The following is a 26,113-nucleotide window of genomic DNA, read 5'->3' on the forward strand; positions in this document are numbered from 1 at the left end:
TGCAAAAGTAAAAGAAAAAAACAATACTGCCTGCATAATTGATGCCAGTATGTTTTCTTTTACACACTCAAGAAAAGAAAATAGTAAAACCCCAATGCGTTGCCTTACACTATCTATACAAAGAGCACATCCAATATCAAAGCAGCTATTTCTGTGTAAAGCATTTTCTTATCAATGGTACATTCATGAAAAATGCACATCAGCTATCGGTGTAAAAATGTTCCGTAACCCATGGCAACTACAATGGAAAGTGGTGAATGGGCACACAAATTTGGCCAAACTTGTACTAAGAACCTCACTTATACTCCATTTCAATAGTAGAGTTTATCAGGATTATTTTGACTATCATTGTTCTTAGTACTCAGAGTGTGCGCTGTGTTCTCTCTCTCCTCCACCCATGGCAACTAATCAGGTTGGTTTTCAAATCACAAACTCTACTAGAACAATTATAATCTGCTTGCTGTACAACAGATTTCAGGAACATCCCCATTACCAGAAAGAATAAAAGTGTAGCAGTATAGAAAAGGATCTCTACTCATTTCTGCATATGGTTACATACATTATTCGCAAAACTGGTCTTACTTTTCTTTCAGTTCCTCCGTCGTCCCTTTATCTGGAAACATGGAGGATATTGCTTCAAATATTTTATCAGAGGGAAACTTGCGTGGCAGTTGCGTCACCTTGTCTGCTAAAAAAAAGTCACAAAGTTTTATTGTAGACACCTGTGGTGGTTACAGTAAAACCCATAGAAATTGCTCATTCAGCTTACCATCCATGCTGTCTTCCTGATCCTTTACTTTGTCATCCTGCTCATCATCCGGATTGTCATCTCCATCATCATCATCATCATCATCATAATCACTATACTGGCCCAGGGCATTGACCAGCTCCACAAATATCTCATCATTAATAAAGCCGCACTCTGCAAAAAAATACATCAGAGAACTCAAATTAAAAATATCAGTCTTGAGTACAAAAGCAATATTATGGGGACATTAATTCGCACTTTTCAAATATCAAGAAAATAATTCATTAAAGATGATCCATAATTTAGCTGAAATAGATGCAAGCTATTACTGATCCAACCACACATTCCTATTACAGTGGTTGGAGCCACAGCTCTGCATTTGCTGGAATCCCTGATGCCATAACCATAATTATCTACTACAAGGGGCAGCTCAGTCTGCTGTAATAACTCATATTATGCTGTAATGCTGTGCCACAAACTCTAATGACCAGCCCCATGTAGACACGTGTCAGAGGGTGGATTAGCTAGAAGATATTTTAGGGTCATAGGGTGTTGGAGCACCAGCTAGAATATGTTTATTATATTGCAAGAAAAAGTGTCCTGCTAATTAAATGTTGTCCATTATCTGGATGGTGCTATAGTACTGTCAATAATGTGTATTGCCACATACTTAAAAATTACTGTTTGGCTTGCCATTTGCAAACTTGATACATTTGTTCAGGACAGATTATATATATATTAGAGAAAATTATATTTATATATATATATATATATATATATATATATATCCCCTAGACATTCCATTTCTTGCACAAAAATGCTTGGGAGGGTGCAAACAGAAATACACGATAAATGCAGACTCTGGGCTACTTGCGCAAAACAATTGAATAGCTCCCATGCAGTTTAGACAACTAACCCCCAAAATACATATACTTTTTATATAATATACAATATATAACACACACATACACACTGTACTGTTCAAAAGTTTTAGGCAGGTGTGTAAAAAATGCTGCTAAGTATGAATGCTTTCAAAAAGAGAGGTGGTAATAGTTTATTTTTATTGTAGTATTATAGTTAGGTGTATGATTCACCAATCATACCAAACAGGTGATAATGATCATCATTTTCAGATGTAGGTTGAAACATAGGGCCTGAGTCAGAGCCGCTCGTAAGCGGCCGCTCGTTCGCTCCGAGCGATGTTTGCCCAACTGCGCATGCGTACGGATCGTTATACGCATGCACGAACCAGTCAGTGCGGCCGAAAATCCTTTGTTCGCTAAATAGCGAATGCCTGCTAATATGAGTGACAGGAGGAGGGGTGGTAACAGGGGAAGGTGCTTGTAAACGGGGAGTGGAAATCAGAACGTAGGCGTGCTTAAAGGTCAAAACGGGCGTTTTAAGGGTGTGCATAATTAATACTGGAGCGTCATTGACCACGTCACTGGGTTATTTTATAGCCAGAACTGCTCGCAAATTTGTGGTAGCAAACACCAGCCCCAAGAATAGCGAGCAGTTCATACGCTGTTCGATGTACTCGATTAATCTAATAAATAGCGGACATGACGTATGATGCGAGCGGCCTGGGGGCGTCTCTTTCAAAATTACAACCGCAAGTTTTGTTCGCTCGTTCAGACAGAGGCGTCAACAGACCGCAAAGAGCGAATGGTTCATTTGAATAGCCACCCCTTTTTGTTGAACGAACGACCGCAAATAGTGACCGGCTCTGAATCAGGCCCATAGTCATTAACAGAAACAGCTGAGTAGGAAGCTTAAAACTGGGGTGAGGAACAGCCAAACTCTGCTACAAAGGGGAGGTTGTGAGCACAGCAACAGTCACAAGGTATTTATAATGTGTCAACAAGGTCACCCCCAGGCAAAGATGTCAAAGCAGACTGGGGTTTCAAGATGTGCTGTGCAATCTCTTTTGAAGAAGGACAAAGAAACAGGCAACATTAAGAACTGTAAACGCAGTGGTCGGCCAAGAAAACTTAGTGGATCAGATTAAAGATTCATCATGCTTACTTCCCTTCGAAATCGGAAGATGTCCAGCATTGCCATCAGCTCAGAACTGTCAGAAACCAGTGAGACCCAGGTATACTAGTGTTCCCGCTAGGCTGTTTTAGTGGGGCGCGGCGCCCTGCCCTCCTTCTGGAGGGCAAAAAGCACCCTGCCCTCCAGGAGGAGGGCAGAAAGCGCCCTGCCCTCACAGCCTGCGGGTGCCGTTCTCACCCTCGGGACGCAGTGTCCCGCGGGTAGAGAAACATGCGGTGACCCGGTCACCGCCGGAGAATAGACGCCGGGTAAAAATGTGAATGACACAGGGAAAAAGTATTGAACGCACTTACTGAAATGTAATACTTCATACAAAAGCCTTTGTTGGTAATGACCGCTTGAAGACGCCTCCTGTATGGAGAAACTAGTCGCACGAATTGCTCAGGTGTGATTTTGGCCCATTCTTCAAATCTTGAAGGTTCAGTGGGCCTCTACTATGAACTCTGGCCCTGATTCAGAGCCGGGCGCTCTGACAGAGCGCTCTCTCTGAATCAGGGCCATCCCTGCTCCTTTTTTGAGCGGCCTCCTGGCCGCTCGCATAGCTGTGGGTAACCACCCACAGCTATAGCGAGCGGCCAAAATGATGGTCACGATGGTCAAGACCATCGCGACCATCGGACTTGCGATGAGACCCTGCGGTAGGGTCTCGCTGCCGCCAGCCCAGGAGTGCTTTTGGCTGTATCAGAGCCAAAAGCATTCCCACTGACATCACTAGTGATGTCAGTGGGGCCGGACCCAGACGGTAGGCGTTCCCATGGGAACGCCTCCGTCTGGGCAGCCATGCCCCCGGCACGCCCACCAAAGGGGGCGTGCTGTCAATCGCCATCGACAGCACGCCCCCTTTGGTGCGAGACCCATAACGACGGCTTGGTCGTCGTTATTCGGGTCTCGCGCATACGCACGACGGAGGCGCCTCCGTCGTGCGCACGCGCACTTGGGCACCATCGACCCGCTTGCGAGCTCTCAGATCTTTAGTTCTTTCCATAGATTTTCAATTGGATTCAAGTCATCAGCTTTATTTTTTTTCCCTGAAACCAATTGAGTGTCCTTGGCTGTGTGTTTGGGATCATTGTCTTGCTGAAATATCCACCCTCGTTTCATCTTCAGCATCCTGGTAGATGGCAGCAGATTTTTATCAAGAATGTCTCGGTAAATTTTTCCATTCATTCTTCCTTCAATTATACGAAGTATGCCAGTACCGTAGGCTGAAAAACAGCCCACCACCATGATGTTCCCACCTCCAAACTTCACTTTTGGTATGGTGTTTTAAGGGTGATGTGCAGTGCCATTTCTCCTCCAAACATGGTGTGTATTATGGCATCCAAAGAGTTCAATTTTGATCTCATCTGACCAGACTATATTCACCCAGTATTTCATAGGCTTGTCCAAATGTTGTGCAGCAAACTTGAAACAAGCTTCAACATGCTTTTTCTTCAGCAATGAAGTCTTGGGTGGTGAGCGTGCATACAGACCATGGCGGTTGAGTGCATTACTTACTGTTTTCTTTGAAACAATTGTACCTGCTAATTCCAGGTCTTTCTGAAGCTCTCCACAAGTGATCCTTGGCTCTTGGACAACTCTTTTCACTCCTCTGTCAGAAATCTTGCAAGGAGCACCTGGTCGTAGCCAGTTCATGGTGAAATTATGTTCTTTCCACTTCCGGATTATGGCCCAAACATTGCTCACTGGAACATTCAGAAGTTTAGAAATCCTTCTATAAACCAATGCAATCAGTATGGTTTGCAACAATAAGTTGGCGAAGGTCTTGAGAGATCTCTTTGCTTTTACCCATCATGAGATGTTTCTTGTGTGACACCTTGGTAATGAGACACCTTTTTATAGGCCATCAGTTGAAACTGAACCAGCTGATATTACTTTGCACTGACAAGGGGAAGGATTGCTTTCTAATTGCTGATAGATTTCAGCCGGGATTAGAGTGGACTTCTGCCAGTTGATTAGCCAGCCGTGCCGTTGCAGCAGTGCAATGGTCAGGTCCAAGTGGCGTAACAGGAGCTCTGGAGATCCTGCCACCAATAATAGGTCGTCCAAGTACGGCAACATGCGGACTCCCTGCAGCCGCAGAGAAGCCGCCATGACCGCCATCACCTTGGTGAAAACACGTGGTGCTGTCGCCAGGCCAAAAGGTAATGCCCGAAACTGGAAGTGGTCGCTGCGGATTGCAAACCTGAGGAACTGTTGATGGCGCAAAAGAATAGGGACATGCAGGTAAGCGTCCTGTATGTCCAATGACACCATGTAGTCCCCAGGTTCCAGCGCCAGAATGATGGACCGTAGGGTCTCCATCCGAAACTTCGGAACCCGCAAAGACTTGTTGAGTGCTTTGAGGTTGAGAATCGGACGATACGACCCATTGGGTTTCTGTACCAAAAATAGATTTGAATAGAAACCCTGGCCCCTCTGGGAGAATGGAACAGGCACTATAACTCCAGCCTGGAGCATAGTGTGCAAAACCTTCCGCAGCTCCGTAGCCTTGTTCCGGTCTGATGGTAGACCCGTGGTGAAGAATCGAGCCGGGGGTCTGTGCCGGAAGGAGAGGGCGTATAGGTGGGAAACCACCTCCAGAACCCAAGTGTCTGTCGTAGTGAACGACCAACACTGGGCGAACTGCAGCAGGCGGCCTCCCACCCTGGGATCCCCCAAAGGGAGGCCCGGACCGTCAGGCCGCAGGCTTGTCATCTGGCTTGGGGGCCGGACGTCTGGTACTCCATGCCTGCTTCCGGGGCTTGGCCGATTTCCTAGGGCCAGCCTGTCGAGGAAACGACTGTGGTTTGGGCCTGCCCTGGGCCCTAGATGACCGAAAGGACGATGGTCCAGAACCAGAAGGAGCAGCGGCCGACGGGAGACAAGCCGATTTGGCTGCCGCCAGCGTGGCCACAATCTTATCCAGATCCGGACCGAAGAGAACTTCTCCGGTAAACGGCAACGCCTCCAGACCCTTTTTGGAATCTGCGTCCGCCTTCCAGGATCGCAACCACAAGGTGCGACGAGCAGCCACCGCTGCTGAAGAAATTCTAGACACCAGTGTAGTAATGCCTAGGTCCGCCTCGTTGATATAAGTGGCCGAATCACGGAGATTACCAATCAACTCCGCCTGTTCGGCCGGACAGTCGGAATCAAAAGAAGCCTCTAATGAATCCGCCCAGCGCTCCATCGCTCTGGCAATCCAGCAAATGGCCATAGCTGGCCGCGCTGCCCCCCCTGCAAGGGAATAAGCGGACTTCAGGCAGATCTCCACCTTGCGGTCCGTAGCATCCTTAAGGGAGGACATAGATGGCATCGGCAATGTGGCACTACGGACAAGACGGGTCACGTGAGAATCCACCTGTGGAGGGGATTCCCACTTTGCAAAATAATTATCCGCGAACGGATAAGCCACCGCCAGACGTCTCTGCGGCTGGTATCTTTTGCCAGGCTGTTTCCACGCCTCCTCTAAATGGTCCACCAACTGACCCGAAAGAGGAAAGACTGTGGCATCGCCCTTCACATCTTTGAAAAAGGCATACTTAGATTTAGCCGCTGGGGGAACTTCGTCCTCAATCACCAAGGCTGTGCGGACCGCCCGAATAAGTCCAGGAATATAGACTTTGGACTTAGCATCAGCGTCCTTAGTATGGGGAGGTTCCTGATCGTAAGGATCCAGAATCTCCCCATCATCAGACGTCCCCTCGTCATCCTCATAAGGAGCCCACAGAGACGCCACCGGCCGTTTATGCGGCCGCATCACAGACTCCCCTTGCAACACATCCGACAAGTGCTGTACAGAACTCGTCAGGGAGTTAACCCAGGCTGGCTCCTGAGAAACCAGGAGCGGGGAAATAGGGAGACTGTGGGGTACCACCAATTGTCGTGGGAAACCCTGCATGGGTGACGACACCACTGACTGCTGGGATAAACCCATCGGTGTAAACGCGGGCTGCGGAGCTAACTGGCCCACTAAGGCTGTAAGCGCCTGAGCGAAACAAGCCCAGGGCGGCTCCTGTACCGGTGCTGTAACCGTAAGAGGCCGCGCCATGGACAAACAGTGCCGGCAAAGGCCCTCCGCGCTACCCTCCCCGTCCGCTAACGGTACTTTACACGTAGTACACTGTAGCCGGAGGGGAAAATCACTTTCGGACATGATGGCACCACGTATGTGACCTCTCTCACCAATTATAACTTAAATAGGCGAGAGACCACCCTGCAGCACCGCACCGCAAGGGCTTAGCAGAAAGAACAGGGACAGTAATAAAGCTGACAGTTTAGAGAAAAGTTACAGGCAGCAGCGCTAGCACAGTCACATACAATGCAAAGAAAATCAATTCCTGCACTAACAGCGCTGATCACTCAACTACGCAGACACAGGGCCTGGTAGGACACATTGCTGCATACACAGACCTGACCACAGCGGAGGAGAGGTATGCGGGGGGACCCAGACCACGATGCTTCCGTCCAGCGCTTCCAGCAGCGTTCACCATGCGTTCTGGAGAAGATGGCCGCCGAGGAGCAGAGAGGAGGCCGGCCTGGGGGAGGAGCGCTGCCACAGGACCAGTCGGCAGCGTGCAGAGAGGGCTGTGTGCAGCGGGGGAGGCGCCGGCTGTGAGGCAGGGAAGGCGCGCTCCCCTGGCATGCATTTAACCCCTGGGACGCCGCAGCGCTACCGCTCTGCTGCGGTCCGCTGTCCCAGGGAGTAGTGGAAAGCGCAGGTTGGTCGCCTGGCTCCACGCTGCAGCCAGTCCCCAGGGAGCCCCCTGCCTGGGGACTTAGGACCATGTGACCAGCGGGGACCCACCGCGGGACCCCGCTGCTTACCTTTGTCCCCCTTGGATCCGGCCATGGTCCGGAACATCTGGGGTCACCACTAGCTGTGACCCCAGATGCTCACCAGCATCCCCGGATCGGTACCGGCGTGGGTGTAGGGAAGACAGCATGGACGTCAGGACTGACTGTCCATGCTGTACAACCAGATGTGCAGCCACAGCTGCAATGAAGAAAGCTTCAGGGGCTCTTCTAGCCCCCACTCCGACAGGTGCACCCGACTCCGGCTGGGCACCAAACTAAACTGGGGTGCCTTGGCTCGGGGGCGGGGTGTGGGAGGGGGACCCTAGTGCATCCTGGGAGGCTGAAAAGCTTAACTCTATGGTGCCCAGCGACTGACGTCACACCTATACCCCAAGGTATCCTGTGGATACCCTATGGACCCTGAAGTAGAAAAACAAATTTTATCTCAAGAACAACAACATATTGTGTAATCCATCAGTCAATAATGAACATTTCCAGCCAGAGCAAGAAAGTGCAAACGTGCAAATAAAGTGCATCAGTATAGTAACCGACACTTATCATGTTGGCATATAGACTGAGAATCAGCAGCACGACGACAGTCATTTCGGTGCTCACAGGCACCTTCTTCCAAGGGCAGCGCTCTGATACTGAGGTTGTAACAGCCTCAAATACTCACCTTGGAAGCTCGTCACCTCCCCCATTCACATCTCCCACCTTCACCTGATTGCTCACCTGTGTCCGTAATATGCTGTCTCTCGGCTGGCCGCATAGTCCCGTCAGAGGTTGCACGCCCAGAATCTACTGTGTGCGGTCCACTGACCGCAAGACATAACGCGCACTTAAACCTAGCTAGTTACTTTTTTGCTCTGGCTGAAAATGTTCATTATTGGCTGATGAATTACACAATATGTGGTTGTTCTTGACATAAAATTAGTTTTTTGCATATAAACAAGGTGTGCTGACCGTCTTTTATGGACATTTGGTATTATTCATGCGATATGATCATGTACCCGCTGTGGATTTCAACGATTTGAGTGCGCAAGCTTGTGTATATAGATTATAAATATATAAAACTAACATATACATACACACATTATATACTTGAGTATAAGTCGACCCGAATATAAGCAGAGGTACCTAATTTTACCACAAAAAACTGGAAAAACTTATTGACTCGAGTATAAGCCTAGGGAGGGAAATGCAGCAGCTACTGGCAGTAATCCCCCCTGGTACTGCCCCCAGCAGTAATCACCCCTGGTAGTGCCCCCAGTAGTAATATCCCCCCTTGTTAGTCCCACCAGTAGTAGCCCCCCCCCCGGTAGTGCCCCCAGTAGTAATCCCCCCCCTGGTACTGCCCCCAGTAGTAGTCCCCCCCAGTAGAGAAAGAGGTGCCAGTAATAAAAAAAAAAAACACTTACCTGAAACCCCGCTCCTGGTCCCGACGTTGCTTCCGGCTCCTCCGGCCGCTTTGCATTATGGGAGAGACGTCATGACGTTTCTCCCATTACCCACTGCAGGAGCCGGAAGATGGCTCCCGCAGTGGGAGCAGCAGCAGCCGATGAGAGTCTGACAGACTCTCATCGGCTGCTAATTACAACAAACACACAGCTGCCATTGCCGGCGGCTGTGTATTTGGCACTGTGTAGTGCTGGCCGAACTCCGTCCGGTCAGCGCTACACACGAGGTGCAGCTGTGTCACAGAGACACAGTCTGCACCGCGGCCCGCATGGTACGCAGCTGAGTGAGGCGCCCTCCGATATGTGCGCCCTACTCAGCTGCGTAATGGGAGAACCGGCCCTGGTCCTGGAGCATCACTCGAGTATAAGGCGAGGGGGGTTTTTTCAGCACAAAAAATGTGCTGAAAAACTCGGCTTATACTCGAGTGTATATATATATATATATATATATATATATATATACATACACACACACAGACATACATACAGACATATTACATTTAAGTAAATATAGATCCTTACTAATATTCACATTATTATTATTTTTTTTTGAATTGATCAACACTTAAAAATACCCTTAGCTGATTAGGGTATATTTTCCTCCTTTACACGTGACTATTAAAAGGTGCAAGTTGTACTACAAAGACAAATAAAAATAACTGCAAATCAGCCCAATTTCTTGAATCTTTCCTTATTGCACAATAGATTAAACTTGTAAAATGTGCATATATATGTATTTCACAAAGCCACAAATAGAACAACCTGTACATTACTTCATATTGCAGCGTTCCCACCGGCCAAGCCAGACCCACAATCATTATAGAATCAGGTCTGCACTGCTGCCAAGAGATTTGGCTGGAAACAAAACATGTCCACAAACAGCTGTGAAAGAGCAATTACCAGCCAGATAGACAAAAGACTTCCACCAAGGACACAAACTGTAGAAAACCCAATTGTTCAACTTCACCCTTCCTCTACCAGAGTAGGCTGTGATACAGTGGCAACGAGCCAGTTGTAGTGTGGGATACGCTAGGATACAGTACGCTCCTTCAAATTAATGCTAGCAATAGACAGACAATGCACAAACCTGGTACACAATCACCTTTCAGGTTTTCAGCACAGTCTGATCAACAGCAGAATGCAGATAAACATTTAAAGCTAGATTGATGCAATAAATGACTGATCTTACCCCTGTCTCCATGGACCTTTCCATCATAGTTTTTGATCAGTTCCTCAATAAAAGTCCCATCTTGGTCCAGTACTTCATCACCCATGTAAGGAATATTATGCAATACAGTTTCGTCTTCCACCTGAAAATACAACGGCAACCATTACATGTAATAAAATCAGGCCCCAAGCATTTAATAGCTAAGCAGCTGGGGAGTTTCTCAGTCGTGGCACCCCAAGCTGTTCAGTTGCTTTGTATTAAAAAGTGGGATATTAACTGTGATGTCCAAAGCGGTCATAGGGGCGGCTGTTCCTGGATCAGAAATATATATTGTGGACTACATGATGGTATGTGGGCAGATACCATTAAAAATAAATAAAGCTGGAATGTAAATCAATCTACTTTTAATTCAAGTATTGTGGATTTCTATATAACTCATTAAGTCGATTGCAGTTTATTAACACAGACTAGTGGGCAAATGAAGACACTCCTCATCCGCAGCAGACTTTTCCCCAGTTAATGTGAGTTTCCTGCCAAGCTCCAAGTTTGAAAGGAAGTTTCACAAAGCCCTCAGGGCTTAGCCCCAGTCACTGTTAAACTCATCGTCAGTAAGTCAAAGTGAACTGAACGTGCAATAACATACTTTAATCAAGGACACGTACAGATACAGGACACTTACAGATACAGGAAAGGAAAAACAGTTTTCTAAAAGGCATTCTAAATAAAAACATATTTGAGTAATTGTAATTAGAATGACAGTTTTTTTTTTATATGCTCTCACATTGCTAGCGATGAGCAAATTTAGGGAGGATTTTATCTGTCTCCCCCCATTGCCTGCAATAATAAATGCTAAATCCATACCCACATACTGTAAAAGCGTGAGTAAACTGACTAACAACAACAACAACAACAACAAGAGGAGATTTCATGGGGATCATGTGAATGAGAGAGAAAAGTATTAGTTCTTTAGTGTAGGCTAGGCTTTACAAGCAAAGTTACCTACATTGTTAACAGAACATTACAGATTTAATTAATATCAATACTTTCGTTACAAATATAATGGTGGGGGGGGAATGGTTTGCCTTTTTCTAAAATGTACTTGGCATTTTGTTTTATGTACAGTATATTTATGTGTTTGACGGTTTCTTGAAGAAAACCATAAACATCCACTTTGAGGGTCATGATGTTGAAATACTAAAAAAACGTCTTGTAAACAACTGAGTTCACATAAACTTACCAACAGAATTCACTTGTGGTAGGGAAACCTTTATTCAAATATGGATGTGTAAAAAATAACTTACTACAAACTCTTGGGAATGATTTGTCCATGTTTGCTGATTCATTGTAGGTTTTTGTGGTGTAGTGCTCGAATATCCTAGTGTAAGTCATTATACTCTTGTAACGATCCAACACCTAGCGACCACAGTGGGGCACAGCGGTGACCTCTGAAAGCAATTGAATTACCCCCAGTATGTATTCATGTATAAATGGCCATATGTATAACTGCACAAATGACTGCCATTTTGGGTATAGTAATACAGAACTGGCTACAAAACGACAAGTAGAAGTTGATGTAATATAAATAAACACTTATCAGGTGAGGTATGATATGTCAACAGTTATCATGCCGATATGAGCATGTCAACGCTGACTGTTGACATTCACCATGTAAACAGTGATTAAATGTCAACATATCGGTCCAGGTGGCCAAGCGGTCATTTACCTGCTCTTGTCAGCTACAGCACATCTACCAGGTCCCAGCGGTCATGTAACAACCACTTCCGGGCCAGACCTCTGCTGCTTCAGCATTCCCAGTAAGTATTCTACTTCTATCCCTCTAACTCTACTCCCTACCCCTGCCTCTAGTGCCTAATCTTCCCCCTGCAGTCTAATTTTTACTCCCCGCAATTATCATGTAAAATGTAATCTGCATTACAAAAAACAACAGGATTTTGGTACTTACCGGTGAATCCATTTCTCCGGTTCCATAGGGGACACTGGAGTATATACGGTGGTGGATTAGAGCCTGGCACTTTAAATAATTTAAAAGTGTGACTGGCTCCTCCCCCTTTATGCTTCATCAGCCCCAGTTAAGAAACTGAGCCCGAGAGGAGACGGAGGACAGCAGGAAAACGAAGAGAAGTCCATATAAAGGAATAAGGCTGACTGAAGGAGAACAGAGGAACCCACTGTATGGAACACATATATACACAACCACATAATGCAGATAACCACAATAGAACTAGAATAGAACAAACCAAACCAAGAAGGCAGGTAAGCAAGCAGAGCAGGGTGGGCGTCCAGTGTCCCCTATGGAATCGGAGACATGGATTTACCGGTAAGTACCAAAATCCTGTTTTCTTCTTCATCCACTAGGGGACACTGGAGTACAAGACACTGGGGACGTCCCAAAGCCGATCTCCTGGGTGGGAAGCGCTGAGAAACCTGCTGATCCTGCGGCCAAACCAACAGGGACCGCCATAAACCCGATAAGGAGAGCAAAATAAAAAAGCAAGAAATGAGGAGCACAAGAGAACATCAACTCTAGTCAACAGCGGATGTTTTCAATTGGAACAGACCAATCCTGAGCTTTGTTATCAGAAAGCACCAATCAGGAATCTGTAGGAGGAGAGAAGCAATAGCACTCAAGAAACCTAACCAGATTCCAAAAACAGGAAGATGCAACAGCTGCTGACAGAAAAATCCCAGCACGGCCGGGCATCAATATATTAGAATATAATATATTTTTAAATATTCAGAGCTTTTCCTGTCCACAAAATTCTCTAGCAAGAGAGTATACATGAAGGCCAGAGCCAAGACAGAACAGTCAACCTGGATCAATCTTGAGGTCCACCTGAGTAGGGGGTTTTAACCAACGGAAGGGTGAAAACATAGAAGACCCTAACCAGTGGAGATCCTGAGAGTGAGCAGAGGTCCGCAGTGGTCCTGACGTGCAAATCGGTCGTTCGACCTGGGTATAGGGGCGAAAGACTAATCGAACCATCTAGTAGCTGGTTCCCTCAATGCAGAGGCTCAGAAGCAGGACAACCCATTCCGGAAACAAATGCATAAGACCGCAACCGTATACCTCCAGCGAGCGCAGCGTTCACCTCGTCTGGAAACAACAAAGTAGGAAAAACAACCGGGATACCCTAGCAGTTAGGAATCCTGGATGCAACAGCCACACCAGGAGGACAATCCTAAGGAACTCTTCAGAAGAAGAGCAAGCCAACAAACAGACACCGGCCAGCTGCAGAACAATAAAGATAGGGAAGCACCCTACGCAGTAAGGCTGGAACACTAGGAGGACAATCATGAAAGTGTACTAGATAGGGCGGAGAGTACTTATCTAGAAACCATGGACTAACTGTAGTACACCCGCTAGGGCCCCTGGAGATAAGGGATTAACAGCAGCTGTCCCAAGAAGACCTATCTGTATTATGAAAGTATCAACAGATACCGAACAGGCAAACACAGAAAGGCCTCCTGCGTGGCAGCCCAGAATGTAGCAGAACCCAACAGCTTCTAGAATGGTAGCATCATTAAACACTTGTCCAGCCTGAGATGAATTAGGAGAGACCTCCGAAAACAAGCAACAGTCAAGGCAAATCAGCACTGCGAGCTTACCTCATGCTCTTATGAGAGAACTTCCGTTCGTCTACCAGGCAGAAGCTGAAATATATAACAATTCCTGCCAGAGAATGACAATCCCCTCAAGGAGAGGAAAAACGCTTCTAGAAGAAGCGTGACAAAAGAAGGATAGGACTTATCAAAGGACTGGAACCAGGTCCTCTAACTGAGTGTTGGAGCCAACAATGCTCACAACTATCCGTGACATCTCTGGAAAAGATGGTAAGGAAATACGAACACCACCAGTGGAGGCAGACATATCAGTCCGGGAAGGAGGGATCAAGCAAGCTGTTTTGAAACTATGGACTTATACGCTAGGAAAGCTCTAAGGTGAAGAGCCAAGAGACATGAACAGGTACCATACATGGCCAGATGATTCCTAGGACTGCAGCTAGGGTGCGGGAGGGAGGAATAACGGCTGTGTAATGTCAGGTATGTATTATCTGGAGCTTTTTCCGAAACATTAGTGGGGTCCGTTTACCTGTGAGCAACTAGAAGTCCCCTGGTCGCATCGTAGAATCTCACTCACCTTTACCCTCTCTCAGCATCCAGCCTCGGCAGTATGAAGAGTAGCAGTAAGGTTCATAGGTAGCCTAAGATCCAATGCTCTACAGCTGGGACTTCAGTGGAGAAGTTGCAGTAGAAAATGCTGTATAAAACTAGCAGAATTGTTAGTGAGGACGTGTAGGTCATACATTGGAACCCCACTCTAAGAATCATCACTGCTGGGGAGTGGGGGTGGTTGGTGGAGAAAAAGAAAAAGAGAATATAATTATCCAACAAGACGGTCTGCCAGAATCCTCTATGTGCTTAGAAAAAAAACGGGCCAACTGTCTTTACCCACGAGAACATAGTGCAAGCATCGATACACTAACACCTTGTATTGTGAATGTACTTACTAGCTAAAGAGACAGAATCACAGGAAACATAGCATAAGATCTTAACCAAGACTCTGCTGCTCAAATATATCTATAGATATGTGACTCTAGGTCTCAACCAATGACCCCTGACATTAAACAGTTGATAGAAACGAGAGGGATATCGAAAACAAACAATACAATTGCCCTCAGGCCTGCAATATAGAAGCTGTAACTGTAGTCTGTTGTAAAATAACCCATTAATCTCTGAAGGTGGATTAGAACCCGGATTATCTATATTCTGGTTGGAACCTACATGGGGCTACTGCTTGAGAGACTTATCTTGTTGAGATTGCTCATTCAGTCAGCGACAAGTCAATTCTAAGGAGTACCAACACTAACCTGTGAAGGGTACCCATACAGAGATCTTTCACAATCTAAGCAGGGATAGACCAGTAGACCCCATAAACCCAGAAGGGATCTCCCGAGATCATCATTATGAATGAATATATATATACATACATACATATATATACACACACACCCCTACACCCAAGAAGTATATTAACTGACAAGAAAGGAACTGTCCAAGGCCGTGATGCGATTGCCCAGGATCTAAAAGATGTGAGGCACAGCTTGAGCTGTGCAGCACCTAAAGGTTCAGTTCTTTATATACGTTCCCAGACATACAACATATAATACAGTTACACAGACATACAACATGTAATACAGTTTAACTTAGCACCTTAGGCTTCTCAGTGAGTTACCTTACTAATGGAGCCATTCACTACCGCTCCTGTATTGTAAAAAGTTAACTTACTGAAGCAGGGCTTTTTTGCAATCCTATGTCATAGGAAATCTTGATGAACACAATGTAAAGTTATAAAATATGACTGTAGTCCCATAAAACCACCTAATCTATTGTTCACTGAGCTAATGTACCCCATGCATTACAAATTGTAGTGCATGTGCAGCCACAGCAAAACACATAGTTGTGATGTCTGTAGAATTATAGGTACACCTATAAGTTGAATATTTGTGGGAGGAAAACCATGCAAGCACAGGGAGAATATACATACTACACACAGTTAAAAGTGCTAACCATTACACCTTCTGTGCTGCTCTAATATATATATATATATATATATATATATATATATATATATATATAATTATTTTTTTTTAATTTACATATGCTACTGATATGCTAGCGCCATAATACCTGGTAACAGGCACGCATTAGACATGGCGCTGCATCATTACATGATGTGAGTCAACTAGGCGTTCATCAGTCAGCACTGCGCCGGGCCCTGCATGTAGCCGGAAGAAGCGCCGGCTGAAACAAGCAGCTTTGAACCGCATAATGCGGTAATTAAACCACCCGTCAGAACCGCTACAGCGGTGATCATTTTAAATAACCCCCGTAGTGCACTAAGGACCTCATTCAGAGGCGTTCCTTAGTTGCAAGTGGTCGCACTGAATCAGTTACCACCCACAGCTTAACGACCGACCAGGTTCATGGTCGCGATGGTGATCACCATTGCGACCATCGGGGCTTACGACCAGACCCTAAGGTTGGGTCTGGGCACTCGTAAGCCCCAGGGAGCTTTCTGCTCTGATGGAGCAGGAAGCTCCCCACTGACATCACTGATGATGTCAGTGCGGCCGCCCACAAAATGGTAGGCGTTCGTAAAGGAACGCCTCCGTTTTGGAAACCACCCACCCCGGCCCGCCTACCGAACGGGGCTAGCTGTCAATCAACATCGACAGCCGCCCCTTTGGTAGCGTGCTCCGGAGCTACAGAGTTTCTCTGTCGCTCCGGGGCTTGCGCACGCGCAGTGCGACCGCTGCGCGTACGCAGGCCTAACCATCGAGTCGGTTATGAGCGCATCGGCGCTCGCGACTGACTCTGAATAAGGTTCTAAGTGCGGGGGAGGGCGCTGTACAGCGGGGACTGTTTTAATAGTGGCTGTCACTAAGCCCTGTGCAGAGCGCGCCCGCAGGAAGTCTGGCCAGGAGAGACACTGCCGGCTGTATGCACTTCGTGCAGCAGTGTAAATACAGAGAGCCGCGCCAAGCTGCTGTGCATAGAGCACCCGTGGGGAGATTGCCTGGCCGGGGAGCCCCGCTGTCACTTGCCCAGCTAATGAAAAACACATCTCCTGCTGATGAGGAGAGGTGTACATACTTACTACATGCTGCTGCGGCCAGAGTGCTGGGCAGGGAGGGGGGCTGCAGGGGACCCGGACACGAGTCGGTTTCAGCTGTGGCGGGCCCCGCTGAGTCAGTGGACTCCTTTAAAAAAAATAAACTCCTCATAGCAGTGCTATTGAGAAGGGGGGCCCCCTCCATAGGGTGACCGGACACAGGCTGCAGTAGCCGTGGCGGTACGCTCCCTCTTTGCAGGTAGACAGTCACAGCTACAGTCTACCTGTCCTCCAGTGAAGAAAAAGGAAAATAAAAAGAAAATACTAAAGGGCTTGAGACAGCCCACTTGGTCCGGCTCTCTCAGGCACATTTTCTAAACTGGGGCTTATGGGGCATAGAGGGGAGGAGCAAGTCACACTTCTAAATTATTTAAAGTGCCAGGCTCTACTCTACAACCGTCTATGCCCCCAGTGTCTTGTACTCCAGTGTACCCTAGTGGATGAAGGAGAAAAATAGGTATAAACATAAAGACCAGTTATAAATTACACTCACAAGAGTTGGAGCAGAGTTTAACAAAAGTCAGCTTAATTGCTCCTGCACGGAAATAAATGCATATTTCCAATTCGTTGTCATCATCAGTGCGCAGTAGCACCAGCCCTACCCTGGTATAAAAGAGATGTTGGATAATAAGCGTATTTACACTTCTGGGCAAACTCTGCATAGCCTGTAATTCCATCAACATGCCCCCCCATTGAACATGGCCTAATTTATACCCTTTTAATTACAAATGATATGCTTGAAATGCGTATGACTCTGCATTGGCCACACTTGGTAATGACACTTAATAATTCTGTATATCACTTACCATAAAATTTTGCTGAAGAGGAGACCAAGAGTACATGATAGGCACAGAGGCTACAGCATTCAGTGTTTTAAGAGGGATGACTTGCTTTGGAAAATCCAAGTCACTGATCACAGAGCACTAAAATATATATTAAAGAAAAACACCATAAGAGACATTTTTAAACAAAAAAAAGGTATATAAACAAATACAAAACATGCAACATAGTAAACACTGAAAAAAGTCACAATTTATTAAAAAAAAAAAAAAAAAAAAAAAAAGATATACAGTTTTAGGCTCCTGTATTTCTCAGGGCGCAGACCATCTAACAGGACCACTTTGCTCCAGCAAACTATGCTCTGGATCTGAGCTTCCCAACTCATTTACTACTGCAGTGCAGGATGGTAGGGGTCATGTTGAAGGGTCTGCAGAATGTCCTCAAGTTCCCCATGACCCAGATTTTTCACCTGTAATCTAACACAGGTAGTACAATTGATTGCACCTAGGCTGTTACTAATAGGGTGCCCAATGAAGCAATCCAATTGTTGCCCTGATCGGGCGCGAATGATGCGGGTGCACATATTTCTGCTCGCCCCCTCCTGAAATGGCGAGCAGCAATTGACGCCCAAACCTGTAGCTTTTTACGTGGCTAAGCCTGGTCTATTAGGGCAAGACATTCGCGAAAAGACGCCCAGAAATAATTGAAAATCGCCCCCCATCTCCCATCACTTTAAACGGGAGATCAGGTTAGGTTTAGGCACTAGGGTGGTGGTTAGATTTAGGCACTAGGGGAGGAGGTTAGGATACTTACAGACAGGTGTCTGTATCCTAACCCTGCCAGGATGCCGGTGTTGGGATTCTGACCGCCGGGATCCAGAGCGCCGGCATCCTGTACCCAACCCAAAAAAGGTATTTGTGCTAATAACATCTGCTCCAAGCTGACAAGTTTCTCTGTTAGATATCGACTTCTCTTAACAAACTGGTCACAGATATCCCAGAATAAGTCAAGCTTGGGCCAATGAAATATCAACAGAAAGTGATCCCTACATGAGGTCATTTGGAAATTACAGAGGAAATTGGCACACCTGCCGGCCCTATTTCCAGCAAGCATTTACCTCTTCATTATTAGCAGGCAGCCAAGGGCACAGGTTCGTTGTACCCTCCCTCTCTCGCTTTAAACTGAAACACGGCACTGACGCTGCTGGCTGTAAGCTGCTACACAGGCCATTTTACAACTGTAGGCAACAGTCTGCCTTTCACATCCACCTAACTGCCAAGGCTGCCCCAGTCCAGAGAGCAGACACACCACTAGACTCACCCCCATCCTCACCCCTTTCTCCATCAGTACCCCGCAGCACTGACTGAGGGGGCCACAAAAACCATAGAGGGCGGCACCCGTATTGTGAGTAGCGCTGGACTAAACAGTGACAGTGACAGCGACGTGATGTTGGAGACAGAGGGCAGTGCTATTATAAAGCTCTACTTGTAGAGTATTTTAAAATGTTGCCTCCTTTGAATATATCTGAATTATTCAGCAAAAGACCCCCATATGTTAAGGAGATGGGAGTTACATTTTAAAATTAAAGAAACAAATATAGAAGTATCCTTTAAACAATTTATTATAATGAAAAAAGTTATTAGTTCCAAGGCACATACTTCTCTCGTTCCGCGTAGAGAGCCGACAGAGGTCATAATGTGTACAGGCTGTATCCTTCGTTGCTTCCATTCTTGGTTTAAAATTTCAGTACGCTCCAGAATTTTTTGACGATTTGTATTAAACATACTCTGCAAATACAGAAATATAACATGTCAGACATGACCTATTTAGTACTACTCGTCTCCTATGGAACATTCTAATTACTATTAAATATCACTTCAATAAACTTTTGTAATAATGCAATTTAAGTAATCCAAATAAATTATATTGAACTACGATGTGCATTCCACGAGTAAACGTAAGAAGGAATTTGACATTTCAGGAGGAATGTACAGTATTTATCATTACATTATGATTTGTACAATTATTATTTGTTAAGAGGTCTTGTTGAATAGTCTTGCTCCACTTTTCTATCCATCTGTGTAAAACAAGCTAGCCGTATATCAACTTTTTCCTGCTGTCAACATTTATGATGTTGACATTTTACCAATGTCCACATTTTGATGTAAACTTCACGATTGTGTCCCCTGGTAAGGTAAAAGCACATCTGTCATGAGTTCCTATAGCCAAGAGCAGGGAATCAATTGTACAGATGTTATATGGAAGGTTTAGCAACTTCACACCCCAGCATTATAAAGATGATTTTTTTTTTATTTCAGTGCCCTCTCCATGATGAAACACAACACTTCTTTGCTATATACATGAAAGTAGTGGTCATGACACATAGTGGTCTATGTACTAAGCCTTGGAGAGAGATAAAGTAAACGGAGACAAACCAATCAGCTTCTGTCATTTTTGAAACACAGCCTGTAAACTTACAGTTAAGCTGGGTACACACTTACCGATGTGTGTACCCAGTGATGCGTTGCCCTACGGACCGACATATCGGGCAGCCGATGCACATTACACAATCTGGTGCCGATGAATCGTGTGTCAGCAGCTGGATCATTCACTCGGCCCTACATGCAGGCCAACGGAACGACCCCGATGGACGACCTGCACATTTGCAGATGTGGACGATATGTCGGTCCAATCCACCGGATCTTGCGACAGATCGTCTACTGTAATGTGTACCCACCTGTAGGACCGGATTGGTTTATCTCTCTCCAAGGCTTAGTACATAGACCCTATAATTGCTTATGTAAAGTTCATTACAGTGCATGGTGAGGGTAATATTGTACTCCTCACCTAACTCATCTGATTTGTTGGACTATGTTCTCCCCTGGTCTTACTCTAAGTACACAATTTAAAAGGAGAAAACAATACTATGGTCAATTAAAAAGGGGCTTTCCACTTAAAAGAAATAATTTATTCCATTTACCAATAATAGGACTCTTCCTGGGAGCCTTTATCCTGAATCATTACTATTCACTATATTAAGCAATACCCAGGGCCAAAATATTACTGGCAAAATACACATCTAAATACAGCAAATGGGAGGGGGCACCAAAGTATTATTATTGTGTAACAGAGGGGACTAGTTGTTAGTGTTCACCCTAGGTCCAACGGCAGACAGGGCACCGGACCTAGAGCAAGAGCACTTCTGCACACTTAAAAAGGGGGCGTGGTCAATGGAAAAGGGGCTTGTCTTTATGACGCGTCCCCTTTTCGCTACTCTAGGTGGCGTGCCCGGCACTTACGGACATGCCAAGCAGCCCCGCTGACTGTGAATGGATGCTGGGCACATGAGCCCGGCATCCATTCCCCAGCGGTGACCGCTGCTCTGCCGGTTTCCCCACCCACGGGACACTGCAGCCCACGGGTGGAGGCCAAAACCCGCAGGCTGTTTCAGCGGGGCGCTGCACTGGAGGGCAAAGTGCTTTTTGCCCTTCAGAAATAGGGCAGGGTGCGGTGCCCCGCTGAATCAGCCTAGCGGGAACGCTAAGTTGTCATATTTAATTTAGAAAGTCTCTTCAAAATGACTGCAGAGAAACCATAAGCCTAAAATACGTCATTTATAAACAATATCTATCCACATTTAAATTTATTATGTTAAAGTAAAAGTACTCAGGAAAAACTTGTGTGTGTTAGTCTTCAGGGGGTCACTTTTACTTAATGCACATCACAGTTTCCAACAGTAGGCCTGCTGCAGGCTACTGTCCTTTCAAGCACATCAGGGTCATGGAAGTGACAACAGTTTGCAGTGAAGTAAACAATACAGATACAGTACTACAGAAACATTTTATGCAACATGTTTTAAAAAACATTTTATTTTTGTTACATTTGTATTTTAGGTTTTGTAGCCCTTTACATTGGATTTAGTGCTGAAGCAAAATAAGACGTTTATGAAAAGAAGGAAATTAAACATCTATTCACTTACACCAGTGTATACAGAATTATACATGTGTAGATCTATTGAAAGTTGGCTACAAAATATTTCCAGATAAACAGGCACACTTAAAACTCTGATTATGAATCTCATTTATGTCCCATTTAAGTAAAGTTAAACAGGTGCAAGGAGCTTTACAGCACTGTCAATTCAGCTGAATTGCAGTGAAATATAATGCTAGTCCCTTTGGCAGTAGGTAGGTCAATGAGCAATATGTTGTAATGAAATTTTATACAGACAAAATCCCTCAGACTAGCCCATCCTTGTGCTTATCAAGTACCTTTACTTCATCCGCTCGTCTGAACCGCTTGAGTTGCCGTAAGCGCATATACTCAGATTTCACCCGCTTCCTCCAGCACACTGGCCCCTTCTCAGATTTCTTGCCTGTCTGGCCCATGATTATCCTACAGAGATAAAGAAAATATTACATTTAGGTTTCCAGCACTAGAAAGTATATTACATACACATGATGCCAGCAGAAAAGGCTTATGACATGAAATCCTACAGCTTATACAACTGTTAATTTAAAAACAGTGAAGCATGATCATGTATAAGATCATTTTATATAATAAATACATCTTTTGTTGCAACATGACACAAATGGGACCAAACGTCATATGGATCTTTTAACAAATGGAATGCATACAGTCTTAAGTGCATCGGGAACTAAAGTGAAAACTTATAGCTCTGTCAAAATTGTAAAAAGAGCAAATTAATGTCAGGATGCCGAATTGTCTAATACAATATACGGGATCAATGTGTGTTTAGGAAATGCATGGTATTTACTGAATAGAGAGAGTATTGTTTCAATTTTACACAATTTTTTTTTAATATACTAACCAACTTCTGTTATTTTGTCTATTTTTTTTCACATAAAAACATTTGTCCGGCATTCATTCGCCTTCCAATTTAACACATTTATGTCTCCAGGATAAAGACAGAGGCAGTCACTGCTTAACCATAGACAATTGGCACTGGCTTTGGTCACTATTCTCATGTTACAGCATTAGCAACTGTGAGTAGAGATGGGCAAATAGATTTGAGGAAATTTAGAATTTCAACAATTCACTCAAAATCTGTATTTCAAAGTCTGTGTTACTCAGTGCATGGAACATAAAGAAGCTGATTGTAGAGGATTAATAAATGTCACATGTATATAGTTTTATCAAAGAAGTCTACAACCTGGCATTTATTTTTCCTGGACTGTTCTACTGTGGGTGCCATTTGTGATGGTGATGTGAGCTGTGACTTATCAGTGACCTGACCTCTTGATATTCTAACCTTTATCTTCACTTCTGCCCTGTGTACATGTGGTACACTTACATCCTATTTAGTCAACGCTATAGTGACTCACAATCTATTGGAGTCAATAGCTTTGTGTAAGAGATTATTTTCCTCCCATTTGTACAAATTAGCCATGGTTTCACATATCTCCAGCATCAGGACCACTCACCCTGGAAGCCACTTAGACCTCTTTCGCATCCTGATTTTATCCCACCTAGATAACTAATTTACTCTTCTCCAGTCTAGCCTCAACATTGCTGCCCATTTCATTTTCCTCTCTCAAAGCTCCACCTCTACTCCTCCTACCTGATTCAAGTTTATACTCCTTTCACTCACCTACAAAGCCCTCAACTACTCTTCTCCTCCCAATAACTCCAGCCTCAATTCCACACTCTCGCCTGCTGTATGCATATCCAGGAAACTCCTTACTGCGCTCTCTGCTTGGACATTGCAAGTACTTCTCACTCTGCTTGCTGCTTATGGATTGACTAAACCAGTTCTGTACAATGTAATTGTGCCTTCATAATACTGAAGATACTGTTTGTATTGCCTTTTTCCATGGCTTTATATCTACCCACTTTAAACATGATTTATTTTAGTAACTAATTCCTGCACCGACTACTTCTCAAACACTTCTCTTCATATTTCACTTTTGTAGCTGTGCTCATACATTCAGCGGCACTGTTCTTTTACCTGTATTTTTGAACATTTAACTACAGTGTCTCTAGATCACACAGCCTCCACTCCAGTTTTAATCCCCCTTATTCCCTCATCCACACCATGAACACCTTTACTTCAACCACCCCCTCTTATTCAGTGTCTACATAATCCTTTACTTTACCTACTTTTTCCACCGCCTAAATCAACTTGCTGTTCCCCCTTGCTCTCCTCCTCAGTCTCCCTTCCAATCCTCTGCTTCTCTCCCCCACCTTTCCTGTTCCTCCATTCTCAACCACCTCCCTCCCTCCATGGCCCTTCTACCCCACCACTAAGCTCCACTCCCTACTGTCTCTGCCTGTCACCTTCAGGGATGCCAAGAGAAATCCTGGGCCCCGGTACAGCAACTTCCCAGGGGTTCCCCCTGGTGGGAGTGTGGCCACAGCCTGTTAGGCATGGCTGCACCTCTTTCGAGGTGTCTCTAGCATGTGAGAAGCACCCACTCAGGAACATGGCATAGCTTCCAGCAGCTGGGACAAAAGTATTCACTATTAGGATGGCGAGACAGACCCATAAAAGCTGCATTTTTAGCTGGATGTATTTAGACGTTATAATGAAACAGACAAAAATGAAGGTGCAACAACTTTATGTTATACGTCTCATGTAAATAACACAAATAAAAATAAAATGCAATTTTTGTTATAGAGGTAGATGAACGATGAACTAATATCTCAAAACTTTCCAGTTCTCATCCTAACCCATTGCACAATGTTCCTTTCGCCTTCATTATCTACCCCATCTGTGTCACCTCTGTCTGTCCTTCTCCTTTAGAATGTTAGCTCCCACAAGCAGGGCCCCCTTCCCTCACGTGCTTCTCCTTCCCTTACTTATACTATCATTTATGCCTAACTCCCAAACGGCATCTGACACTTGGTTGCCGACGTCCGGCTTTTTATTTTATTCCTTTTCCTGTGTTTTGTACTGTTATTCTTTTATATGCACAAGAAAAAACTTTATAACTATTTATCTGAAAATGTTATATCCATCTATATACAAGCTAGTTTATTGGGCCCGTGCACCCTGGCTTCCACTGCACACACACCTCATCCATCTGCTGCTCTGCCCCACTATATACTTACCTTTACCAGCTCAGAGCAGGATGAGTGTGCATGTGTATTATATATAGATTAAATATATATATATATATATATATATATACACATACACACACACACACACATACACACACAAAGAGAGAGAGGGAGAGACACGCAGGTGTGGTCAAAAATACAGCAAAATAACAATGCTTTCAAAAATAGACAACATACCTACAAAATCCCTGACTTTATACAAGCGTACCTAGAAGAATTGATGTGGTTTTGAAGGCAAAGGGTAGTCACATCAAATATTGATTTGATTTAGATTTCTCTTCTGTTCATTCATTTTGCATTTTATTAATAGATAAATATAAACTATTAATACTTCTATTTTTTAAAGCATTCTTATTTTGCAGCATTTTTTCCACACCTGCCTAAAACTTTTGCACACTACTGTATATCACTGAAGTGCCAAAAGTCATGGGATAGCAGTATGTAAAAGGTTATGGTAGGTGGCATCACTTCCATGGGATATGGGAGCAGAAGACCCACCAGAGTGTCCCTGTTAACATTATAACACTGGACATAGCGCCTCACCTGGGCTCGTGACATTGATTACTGGACCCTGGAGGACTCTCAACATGTGGCGTGGTCTGATGAGTTACAGTTGTTTCAGGCTGATGGTAGGGATCGGGTGTGGTGCAGACCCCATGAGGCTATGGACCCCAGTTGTCAACAAGGCACCGTGCAGGCTGGTGGTGTGTCCATAATGGTGTGGGATGTGTTCACAAGGCATGGATTGGGGACCTCATTCAGAGCTGCTCGCAAAATGTGAGCGCTTGCTCTGAATGAGGGCGGCCGCATCTCTAAAATGAGCCGGCCTCCTGGCCGCTCGCTTCCTGTGGGTGACCACCCACAGCTTTAGCGAGTGGCCAGGTTGATGGTCGCGAGACCATCGGGGCTTGCGACGAGACCCTTGTGGTAGGGTCTCGTCTGCCGCAAGCCGCAGTGAACTTTCGGCTCTATTAGAGCCGGAAGCTCACCACTGACATCACTCGAGAGGTCAGTGGGGCCGCCCCCAAACGGCAGGCGTTCCGCCGGGAACGTCTCCGTTTGGCAAGCCACCTCCCGCCTACAAAACGGTGCGAGCTGTCGATCGCCATCGACAGCCGTCCCTTTTGTAGTAAGCCCCGGAGCGACAGAATTTCTCTCTCGCTCCGGGGCGTGCGTCCGCTGCGCGTGCATGGGGTCTCTACATCGACCCGCTTGCAAGCGGATCTGAATGAGACCCTGGGTCCGCTGGTCCGTCTGAACAAGTCATTGACCGGTAAACGCTATGTTGCATTGCTTGATGACCATTTGCAGCCCTTCGTACCCCCAACAATGATGGAATATTCCAGCAGGAG

The 26,113-nt window shown here is 45.4% G+C and overlaps 1 protein-coding gene across 5 annotated transcripts in view; it reads right to left on the reverse strand.

Annotated features, from left to right (window-relative positions):
• Window positions 1-26,113, reverse strand: part of EZH2 (enhancer of zeste 2 polycomb repressive complex 2 subunit) — an 85,601-nt gene that overhangs the window by 42,561 nt on the left and 16,927 nt on the right. For 3 of the 5 annotated variants that reach the window (XM_088474269.1, XM_088474266.1, XM_088474267.1), the window contains exons 2-7: window positions 21,950-22,073; window positions 19,340-19,468; window positions 17,708-17,824; window positions 10,229-10,349; window positions 770-922; window positions 583-688 (exon numbers count right to left, since the gene is read on the reverse strand). In XM_088474269.1, coding sequence (XP_088330395.1) covers window positions 583-688; window positions 770-922; window positions 10,229-10,349; window positions 17,708-17,824; window positions 19,340-19,468; window positions 21,950-22,066 — 743 coding nt within the window. In that variant the 5' untranslated portion in view covers window positions 22,067-22,073. The remainder of the gene's footprint in view (window positions 1-582; window positions 689-769; window positions 923-10,228; window positions 10,350-17,707; window positions 17,825-19,339; window positions 19,469-21,949; window positions 22,074-26,113) is intronic. The other 2 variants (XM_088474270.1, XM_088474268.1) reach the window with 1 other exon arrangement.

The sequence above is a fragment of the Taudactylus pleione genome, unplaced genomic scaffold, assembly GCF_031769625.1.
Source record: "Taudactylus pleione unplaced genomic scaffold, aTauple2 ptg000150l, whole genome shotgun sequence".
Lineage (NCBI taxonomy): Eukaryota > Metazoa > Chordata > Amphibia > Anura > Myobatrachidae > Taudactylus > Taudactylus pleione.